The 11,330-nt window shown below is 38.1% G+C and overlaps 1 protein-coding gene across 1 annotated transcript in view; it reads left to right on the plus strand.

Annotated features, from left to right (window-relative positions):
* The first annotated feature begins 222 nt into the window (after window positions 1–222).
* mapk1 (mitogen-activated protein kinase 1) overlaps window positions 223–11,330 on the plus strand; it is a 27,220-nt gene continuing 16,112 nt past the window's right edge. The window contains exon 1 of the mRNA XM_078251412.1: window positions 223–630. Within this exon, the coding sequence (XP_078107538.1) occupies window positions 485–630 (146 nt within the window). The 5' untranslated portion in view covers window positions 223–484. The remainder of the gene's footprint in view (window positions 631–11,330) is intronic.

Here is an 11,330-nt window from a genome sequence, read left to right on the forward strand (position 1 = left end):
CAGCACCATACACTGAGCGGCCAAAACCATCAGATGACTGAAGAGTGGGAGGTAAAAAACACAACAACCCCCCCCAGGATCCTCATGTATGGATATTAAATGTATCTTCCACAACTGGATATCCCTTGAGTGTTTGTGAAATGTGCTACTGAGTGGAGGCAGTACCTGAAGGTAAACCTGGCCATCCAAAAAAGGGGGAAAAAAAGCAAACACCGGATCACATGACGACCGCCTCCGTTATTTCCTGCAGCACCAGCCTCTCCGCTACTCGCTCCTGCCTGCGACAGCACAGCAGTGGTGTGGTCGCTCTGAACGCACATTAACGGAAAGAAGAAAAACACTAAGTGAAGGCCTCTACCACACCGAAAACTGTTGCAGTCACAGTGACGACGGATATAAAAACACATTTATTTGTTTTCTAATCTTAGTTGCTGTTTTTTTTATTTGATAGCCTTGTAAAAAAAGAAAAAAGCCAGAGCTCATAATGGCGACAGCTGCGGTGTCTGCCCCTGCTGGATGCGGCCCCAGCCCCGGGTCGGGAACGGAGCTGGTCCGCGGGCAGGCCTTCGACGTCGGGCCTCGGTACAGCAATCTCTCCTACATCGGGGAGGGAGCCTACGGCATGGTGTGGTAAGTGTACGCAAAGACTGTTCACCTACCTAGTTTTTTGACACAATGTATAACGCTTGAGTTTACACCTTTTCTTTTTGACTCAACGTAACTAACTTAGCCAAATGTAATGTTTTAGCTAGCAAGCAACAGTGTGAAACCGATGTTAGTTTATTTAAGACAGCGTCCGTTTGCGAGGAAAAACATATTAAATCACGGCTGAATTGGCTTGACTTTTGGTGGCTTGCAATATTGATCGACTTGAAGTCAATGTAGTTAAGCTAGGAGTCTTGTTTATTTGGTACAACTAATCATAATGTAATGTTTATCTAAAATGTCATTTGCATCGCTTTTAACTGAATCTGAATTGCATCATCTAAGGTTACTCTTCAAGGTAACATGCATCTTATAAAAATAATTTTTTTGTCAATAATATTAGTACATCAGGCACCCAACAGGGTGTGTGCAATTCTCCACTTTACATTTACACTGATTTCAATTCACTTTGTGGTAGTGTCTTTCTCCCAAACTTGCCCTTTTAATACTTAACAATCGAATATACAGGTTTTTAGTTGTAATCAATAGAGATTTTATACTAATCTGATCATACTACACCTTATTTCTCACCCATAGTAGCTGTACACTATGTTTAGACTTGCTGAAGGTTTCTATCTCCCAAGCTACTGTAGCAATACCCATTTTAATACTTCATCATATATGTTGTAATCAATACAGCATTTCTACTAATTTCTGACTACTTCGTCTTATTTTCTCTTTACTATATCAATTTCCACATATTCACTCTATGCTTAGGTTTATTTTGGTGATATTTGTCTGAAAATGTACTTGCAGTAGTACCTCAAGATTCTTTTCTTGTACATTTGTTTTAGTAGCTGATGCTGATGGCTGGTTACACACACATGAAGGAATTTATAGACGAGCAAGAATCCTACCTAATTGATATGCTATCAGGGGTGTAATGGACGATACACTCCTCAAAACTCAATTCATGCAAATTGTTTATGTGGTATACATATTTTTACCCCATTCTATTATATGTCTGTTATCTTAATTGTGTAATTAACCACAAATATGACCAATTTCAAATCTGACTTTCAAAAACACTAAATCTTATTGTTTCTTTAGCCTGTGGTACTGTACTGACCTTAAATGTGCACACTGTACTGTATTACATAATATCAGTGTAGATCTTGTTCTGAGAACACTGACTTGACACCAGCCTTCAGTGTTAAGGCACAGCAGGTTGTTTAGCATCTTTCTGTCTGCAAACTAGAAAAACCCACCAAATGCACACAGCCATGGTTGTCACTCGTATCATCCCCTATCAACAAACCACTTGTACATACAGTACTGTAGTTCAAGGAAAGCAGACCAGATAAAGCACAGTTCACCTATAAAGCCCCAGTGTTGGAAGGATGTTTAGTTGTAAAGAGTTTGTCTGTGTTCAAAATAAGTGTTGGAATCTGTAGAGAGATGGTGAGCTAGAAGCTGGGCAACATAACTGCAATTCATATAAAAATCATTTTGAGAAAATGACCTAAAATCCAAAGAAAAAAAACCAAATACATACTGTTAAACGCATTCTTAAATATGAGGATTTGCTGCATTGTATAGAAGGGTCTAGCTGCAGAGCTCTAGACTTACTTCATAGGATGTGTACTTGTGTTACTACAGTATCTTGGTCACATAACAGTGTTATAACCAAAAGATGTATCTGGAATTCATTTAATTTAAAACTTTAATTTGTTTTAAAAAGTAATGAATAAATAAATGTTTTTGAATTTGACTGAAAAAGACAATTATATTGTTAATTGCAATTATTTTTGAGACAATTAATTGTACAGCAACATTTGGAATTGTTACAGCTCTAATACCGTGGCATCTAAGCTCTATTTATTGATAAGGAAGTGTAACACGTAATGCGATAACACATGATTTTCCACTGTCCTGGCGATTTGAGGGATGGATCCATGTGCCCGAGCCTGGAGCTTTGCAGTGGGATGCTTGGGGCTTTCGGTCTGCTTTGTATTACTGTAAGCTCAATAACGTTGGGTTTTTTGAGCCAGACAAAATAAATAATTTAAAGAGACCACTTTGCTCTCTGCTTACCTGTTACCATTAAAGCTATAGTGCGTAGTTTCTGACGCCCCCATGAGGAATTCTAAGTAATGACAACAATTCTGTCGGTGGGTCCACATGACACAAACCTTCCGTGATCGTGCTTCACCCCCTCCTCCCTCCACGCAGTTACTAGTAGCCAAGGAGGACACGGAGGATTAAAAAAACATGATGGACTCTTCAGAAGAGGTAATTCTCTTCACTTGAGCTTCCACGCGGGAAAGTCACCGGACGACACAATCTTCTAAACACAGCCATGCTGAGAAATACAGAGAGAGTTTTGTGGAGTCTTAATTAGCTTTGTATGAACTCATTTGGCAATGGCTTGAATGTAACGGACGTTCATTATTATATAAAAAAAAAAAGTTACGCACTAAAGCTTTAATTATTAATTAATAGATAATGATCGCTGACCTGTCTTAATGTGTGCTCCACTACTCATGTTTCATTAATACTCGATATAAATGTGGTTTTTGATTGCCTATATCTTTCACAAATGGAAATAAGTAGATTTTTCTTTTTTTTTTGCTGGCACTATGGGGTGCAAAAGAGCTGTTTTGCTAACCCCTGCACATTGACAATGATGTTGATATATGTGCAGTGCCCCCTAATAAAAAGACAGGAATTTAGGAAATACTTCATGGAAACACAAACAATAACTGAACATAAAAAGTGTAATTGAACTAATGGACTAGTCGGTTGTGATCCCAAGGCGTTGAAAATACAGACTGACCACCGTAAAGCTTGTTTTTGGGGACAAATCAATAATGAACTGTTAAAGTTTGTACTAAACATCCTAACATAAGCAAAATTTGGTCAAAATAGTCTTAGTGTCTGCAATGGCCTATCCCTAATTCTGCTCACACAAAGACAACAAAAACCCTTTTTGTTATAGGTAAAACTGGGCATGTCGTCCTCTTGGCTAACCATTATATTGATATGTTACAAGTGGTAACTTGTGAGTCTCTCATAGCTAAGAGATCATCTGTCAGACAAACTCCGTGGGCAGCAACGTTTTATTCCTTGAACTTTCTTTTAATCAAGTTTCGGTTTCTGTAAGCAGAGCTCTTTTCATTGTCTGTTTACTCCAGTGTGTGCATTCTTCTTCCAACGTAGGCCTAATTCCAGTAATGTGAAAAGCATTGAATAAAGTTAATAGTTTGCTCTGCCCTTTGACACTTTGCTTTAGTGATTCAAATAATGAGTTAGATGATGCTGCCTGGAGCAAAACACATGATCATTGATGATTTCATAGGTGAAATTGGAATTTACCACTCATTTTTAATGTGCCTTTCAGGTCACTCAAACAACTTGAGCTAATATGTGTGCTTTAAATTACAAGTTTGGCTTCTCTTCCTGGGAAACGGTGATACTGTATATTATGAGGGGGGAGAATCTCAACCAACTACAGGACACAAGCCAAAAAACACAATGATTTATGAGTATAGAGTATACACTCATATTTAGATATCTCATTTTATTAATATTATCATTAATTGCTGCAACAGTACCCTAAGATGGCAAAGTTACAAGAACTTTATGTCCATTACATGTGACCTTTTTAATTTCTTTTACAAGCCATTCTCTCTTGTAAGAATAAATATGCAACAACATACACTGTTTGACTGTAATTTCAGAGATAATTGTGATTCTTTTACTTTGAAGTTTTCAAAAGAAATTCAGATTATTTGAGGTGATTTTTTTATATTTATTTATTTATTTTTTCTCCCCCAAGACTATTTCAATCTTGAAGCCCTTGAATGACCATCTCAGCACCTTTTTTTTACCAGCAGCAAAAGCTATATAAACAGTCCAATATTGTTCACTTATATACATGTAAAAGCCCAGTTCTTTACTTTGGTGTTGATTCTGTATTTTTTGGCGTTGGATTGGTGGAATGTGTCTGCCTCAGCCTCCTTGCACTTGCTGTCTGGTTGTATTCTTTTTGAGACCTGTAGTTTTTGAGTTAGTTGGTCATGTTGCTTTCAGGTTTTTTGTGGTGGCAAGAGCTTTGGTATTTCAGTGCTTCTGCAGCGTTGTGCACAAGCGTCTTTACAGATCTACACAGAGAGGTTAAGGTATAACTTAACAGTATGTCGCTGATGCTCGCAGAGGAGCAGACACACACACTTTCTAATTTCCACTCTCTCGTTACTTCCAGCTTCTGAACTGGTTGCAGTTGCACTCTTGATCCATATAGTGGGTGCTTACAGGCGAGTGCAGAATGAATGGGACTCTACGGAGCTATAGCCCTCAAAATCCACTTTTCTCAGGATATAATGTTTTGTCTAGTAATTTGAATGTTGCATTCGAAAAGGGAGGCTAAGAACATGCACACTGCTGGGTGTTAGATTTTTTTTAAAGTGGCTTTTTTGTTCTAAAAAGCCTTTTAAAATGTCAATGACGTCATACACATATACGGCCAGAGATACTGCTTTACGGCAAGCTCTGAGTCGCTTCCTTTTTTCTCTCGAGGCATCGACAACACAGCTGACAGGTTAGGCTCTCCCTGTTAATACACGTGCTAGAAAGAGGTTTGCTAATGTTTTAAAGACCACGCCGAAATATTCACTCTGACATTCTGGTTCTGCTTCGGGATCTCAAGCGGGATCTCCGATCATAATCAGTCCTTCACTGACCAATCAGCATTCATTAGCAGAATGCTAGCGTGTTATGGGCAACAACGACTCAACCTGTAAGAATTCAAAATGACATAAGTACTCGTTCATTCAACTTTTGACCTATAATCCATGTTGAACTTGCAAAAACTACAATCAAATCTGAGATTTCTCAACGACAATCGGGCGAAAGAGACAAATTTAGCCGTCTAGCGCCATATAGTCCCATTCATTTAGCACTGGACCGCGATCACCCCCAGTGGAACTCTGGTGGAACTGCAACCACATTTGGTACAGTGGGGCTGAATAGGGAGTGGAAAGGCTTTCCGTAGACCGGCTTTGGTCCTTCTTTCTGCTTTTATTGTTTTCAATGGGCAGTCCTAAAGCATTTTAACTTTCATCATCATGCAGGGACAGCAAACACAACGTTGTGACAAAGATGCAAAACTTGGTGGATTTATAATTGATCATTGGTTTTATTACTGTAAAGATGTTCTTATTGAAATGTATGCCACCTGGGATGGACAACACTTCATCAGTGTGTCATGTCTCTGATACTAGAGCTACATGATGATGGTATTATATCTACGGCTCTGATATGTTATGTTCTAAAACAGTTTTCTCTGTTTTCTAAATGCGATCCAACAGCAATCGCTTCTTAGCAAGCTATAACAACTGCAACCTTCTTTTTGCAGCCTTCTACAATATTTTGTTTTGTCACCAACAGTTGATCTGAATTCCACTGTTCAACAAGCCTTTGGTTCTTGATGTAATTTCTTTTTGTGTTTCTGAGAAGCTGAAGCGTGATTACAGGGTGTTTCTATTCATAATCCAAGCAAAATGGGTATTGACTAATGTACTAGAATTTTAGCATTTTAACCAAGATAAAACAGTTACTTTGTTATCATGTTGTGCTGACTTCTTTTAATGATCATGCAATAGAACAAGGTGGGATAGAGGATTACAATCTGTTTGAGTCCCCAGTTGTACAATGAACAGTCAGGATATGTTTGACTATATGGTAAGAGGGCGGTTGACTGTGAGGCATGTCTGTGTCATTTTCAGAGTAGGCCTATTTTTGTTTTCAATAGCCTCTTGTTGACTGGCTGAGGGCTGCGCATATTGACGGTGCACTGAGCTTCTTAACACCAGCCTCAGTTTGTGCACACCGTCAGGCTTACACAATCACAAGATACTGTATCACCCTCCGTGATGATATTCAAAAGCTTAGCATACTCTGCCTTTTTAGCACACCCACATGAACAGTTAGATCATGGGGGAGATAGATAGATAGATAGATCATGCTTCTGAAGTGGCTCACGTTAAAGGTTTATTTCTAAGTGGTTGAAGTTTTGATGAGCTGGAGCAGTGCATCCCTGGTACAATCAATTCTGATATCTCAACTTAGGGTATCTGTGGGGTACCGATCCAATACCAGTGCTCCCTTTTTCCCTAAATTTGAAATCTGTTTATTGCGCTGCGTGACGTGAATGTGACTTAAGGAATTTAGAATTTCACCATTAAATTGACAAAGAAACTGTAATTATTATAGTATTAATGTTGACCGGTTACGTCAAGGCTGATACCTGATCTGCCTTTTTCAAGTCAGTATCATTAGAGATATGATCCAACATGGGATCAGTGCATCTTAAGTTGATCGACTAAGTTTTTTTTGTTTTGTTACCGTAGGGTTCCAATTTCAGTGGATTTGGGGCCATATTTGGTGCTTGTTTTAACATGTTTGTGTTGTAATTCCAGTTGAAAGACATTGAGGAATATAAAAAAAAGATAAATTTGAGCAGTATTTTGTAGTTCAGAGCTCATACAGGTACAGTATAAATCTGATACGACTTGAACATGTCATTCAAACTACCACTACTATTAGCTTTCTTTCAATTTGAAACCATTTTGCCTAAAAGGTAAAGTTGTAAAGACTGTCAGAAGCTGAACTAAACCCAGCTAAAGCCTGGAGCTTGCCCAGTGGTAAATAATAGCCTAAGTTCCACTAATCTTTCAATTTTTTTAGGGCTGCAACTAACAATTATTTTAATTCTCAATTGATCATTTTTACAATTAGTCGAATAAATAATCTTATAAAAGTGTCTAAAAAATATTGTAACATGCCTATCACAGACCTCAATGTGACGTCTTCAGATAACTAATTTTGCAACAGTCCAAAACACAAATATTTTTATGCTAAAACCATTAAACCCTCATTTGGCCCAATTTTTTAAGCGTGTGAAAAAAACATTATTGAGATCAAGTTGTTAATTTGATAGTTTTAAGATATGACTAGTTGTCGAGAAATGCAGTGTACCTTTTTGCACCAAAGTACCATTTACCAAAAGAAATATTGGTGTCAGCCACCATTGACGCACTTTTCATATGTGGTTAACACATTTCTAAAACATTTCATTATATTGTTAATTCAATGTTTTTCCTCCTCCTGGTGGGTCTTTCTAATCTCAATCTGAACTCCATGACCTGCCTGATTTCTTAGCCGTTGCTGATGCTCTGCTTCATTCTGCCATGAACTGTCCTCTTGAAAGGCCACCGTGGCGCCCGTCTCCATGGCAACCTCTCTGCCGCTGACATCAGTACCACCTCTCCACAGCCAATGGGAGAGGCAGGGAGGGAGAGAATGAGAGCCTTGACACTCTGAGATCCTGTTGTGCAATTCAGAAGGAGATGTAATTTGGTTGATTACGCCTGCCAAGACGAACACAATGACTTCTGGTTCAACAAACGTGTAAAACATTCACACACATTGCAGTTTGTTGCATTTGAAGTTGATATCGGTCTTCGTCATCAGGGACTGACAGATGCTTTTTATTACTGCTGTAGTAAATGGTGGTTTGACAAAAGATCACAGAAACATTGGATTTTAGCACTGTGCATTAATGAACATATGTATGCATTTGCTTCTGAATTTTTGTGTGAGTTGTTGTTGGCTCACGTCGTTCTTCACACTGCAAGGATTTACTGGTCATTTCATAAGCATTGCACATATCCCAACAACAGAACGGGTAAGACACTCACTCTTTTATTTACGGTGCTATCTTACACTACATCGTTGATAAAGACAGAAAAACACACATTCAGCTGGGACACCAACTCCGGGCTTCCTGAATCCAGCTCTCATTTTAAGTAAACTAAGGGGACTGTGGGTGAGATCGCCTTGAAAGTGACCAATCATAAGAGGGCCAGTGCCTCCTTGGTTTCCGCCACCAAAATGTCAAAAGTCAGTTACATTCGAGCGAGAAATCAACTTCGAGAGCAGAGTTTACCTGCGGGAGCGTGTATGCCCTCCAGCGCTCGCAAAGCAGACACTAGGATTTGTTTCACGCTCGCAGCTGCCTGTACAACTCTTGATTGTTTAATTGGTGCGTGAAGAGTAATAGTTGCGCATGTGAAATTTATATAATTTGTTTGTGAGCATGTTTTATCACGCTTGCGAGCTATGACATAATCTCAACGCCATAGATAATGCTGGAGCTTATTTAAGCATGCATTTTGCAGAAGGCAGGGAAACGTAAGAGAGAGAGAGAGAGATTTTTATATCATATCATACAGCCATGCAAGCTTGAGTGAAAAACTCTTGTAAACACAAACGCCTCACAATCACTTTGCTTGCTTAAAATGGGTTATTGTGGTTAGCATACACAGAAACAGGAAGTGCATTTGAAAAAAGATGCAGCTAAATCTGTAATAGTTCATGGATAAGTCTTTAAGTGACTAAATATGCAAAATGGAATTGATTTTTGTGTGTCCTGAAATTGTGGTTTTATTTGGCAAAAGATCCCCATGATAGAAATCTTTTATTTATTTTTTAAAACTACACACAGCTTAGACCATATTGTGTGAACTGTTGTAGGCGTTAGTCAGTGAAGCCTGAGGCTTTACTACTGAAACCTCTCAGACAGCAAATGATATCAGTTCTATGAAAAAGATTAAACTTAATTGATCTCAGTGCAGAAACAAAATGTAGCATGGATTCCAAAATACATTTTAAAGAATATAAATAAACAAATGAAATGTACAATAGTAAATAGTTAAAGAACAGACTACATTCAACAGATCTAGGATAAGTATAACCGAAACGTGTATATATATATATTAGACGATTGTTGGTTGAGAAAGAAACAATGGGAATGTAAGCGGAAAAGTTACTTAATGTATTAGATCTTTTAAGATATAGATTTTGGTAGCAGCTTCCTTGAGTACAGCGTTTTGGAAATTGAAATGATGGCTAAATTATTGTTTAATCTGCTGATTATTTTTTTTGACTTAACAAGTCAATCATTTTGAAATTATAAGTGTATAGTAAAATGCCCATCATAGCTTTTCAGAGCCCAGCGTGGTCTTTTAATGACTTGTTTTATCTAACACCAACAGTCCAAAGATATTCACTGTACAGGTAAAACAAAACCGAGAAAAGCGGAAAATCTTCACGTTCTTTTAGCACTTTTGCTTTAACGATTAAGCTATTATGGGAATTCTTTCAATTACATTTTCTGACAATTGACCAATCAAGTAATCAACTAATAATTTTAGCTCTAATGGAAATACAAAAACACGGTAAGCAAGTGATAAAATATATTTTAAATTCAAATAATATTGCATGATGTTTAATATGTTGTGTGATTTTGATTTGTATTTGCGTTTTGAGTATTCTAGTATTGGTACATTACATGGAACGGAATCTGTCTAGTTTGTGCATGGACTTTCGTATGTGCGCTTTCTCGGTACGCGTCACCCTTAAACATTGTGAGTTTTTCCCCTGCTTCCTTCAACCTAACCCCTTGAACGTCGTCATGGTAACAGCCCTATTGCATAACACAGCAGCTGCACTGTAAAGCCTTGTATTCCCATCTCCTTGGAAACAGCAGTCTTCTCTTTTCACCCCCTCCCCTCATCTCTCTGTGCTCCTTCCTTGGCACTGAGCATGCTCAGAAAACCATACAGAAGCAGAGGAAACAGGAAAGGCAGCTCAGAGAGATTCTTTTCACTGCAGTTCTTACTGTCAACAGAGCATCTTTATTAAGATAAGCACAGCGGTTGAATCACAAGAAAATTGTACAGTCTTGTCTACGTACATTTAATGTTGCTCTGGTCTAAAATCATCTGGCCAAAGGACTACAGTTGAAAATTAGCCAGCTGGCTAACACTTGCACATTTACAGAAATGTTTATTAATATGTGTTGTCCTTTTATAAAATAAAGAATAAGAACATACCTGTATATATTAACAAAGATGTGAATACAAGTTCTTATAGCTATATTTATCCAAAGTTACCAAGGGGGTCAGAAGAAGACAGAAGTGTTGCTTTTGATTTATCAGACAGTTTCAATCTTCTTGAAAATGTTGATCTAGCTGGCAGCTTGGGCTGCAAGTAATGATTTATTTTCATTATTGATTGATCCTAACCATTAATTAAAAGTCCAGAGTGCCATTCTCACAAATGAAACTCACCCTTTAGTGATAAGGCTGAGCAGGTCAAGACTCTGAATACACTGAGGCGAGCAGATTACTACTACATGCTCAACTCTGTGTACTTTGTACTTCCTCAAAAGTACCTTCTGTTATACGCCTAGACAAACTGACAAGAAACTGATGGGCTTGCCTCAGTAAACATGGTGAAATGTACTGTGAACTAAGATTGTCCACACTTCTCTCTACACTGAAAACAGTCCCTGATTTCCTTTTTTTTATATCATGCAAGCACTGCAATGTTAGGTGTTATAATTTTGCAGCACATAAGAAAGTGACGTATGCATTTATATAAGCCGGAGGCAACAGAGCATGTTTTAAAAAAAATGTACTCAAGGGGTTTATGAATGGGGCTCCAGCTAGCGGTTAAATCATTATCCATTAACCTGTCAATTATTTTTATGACTATGGGATTATTAGATTAGTCTATAGAAAAGTCACAATTTCCCTGAGCACAGGGTTACAGCCAACCAA

The sequence above is a fragment of the Sander vitreus genome, chromosome 5, assembly GCF_031162955.1.
Source record: "Sander vitreus isolate 19-12246 chromosome 5, sanVit1, whole genome shotgun sequence".
NCBI classification, from domain to species: Eukaryota; Metazoa; Chordata; class Actinopteri; order Perciformes; family Percidae; genus Sander; species Sander vitreus.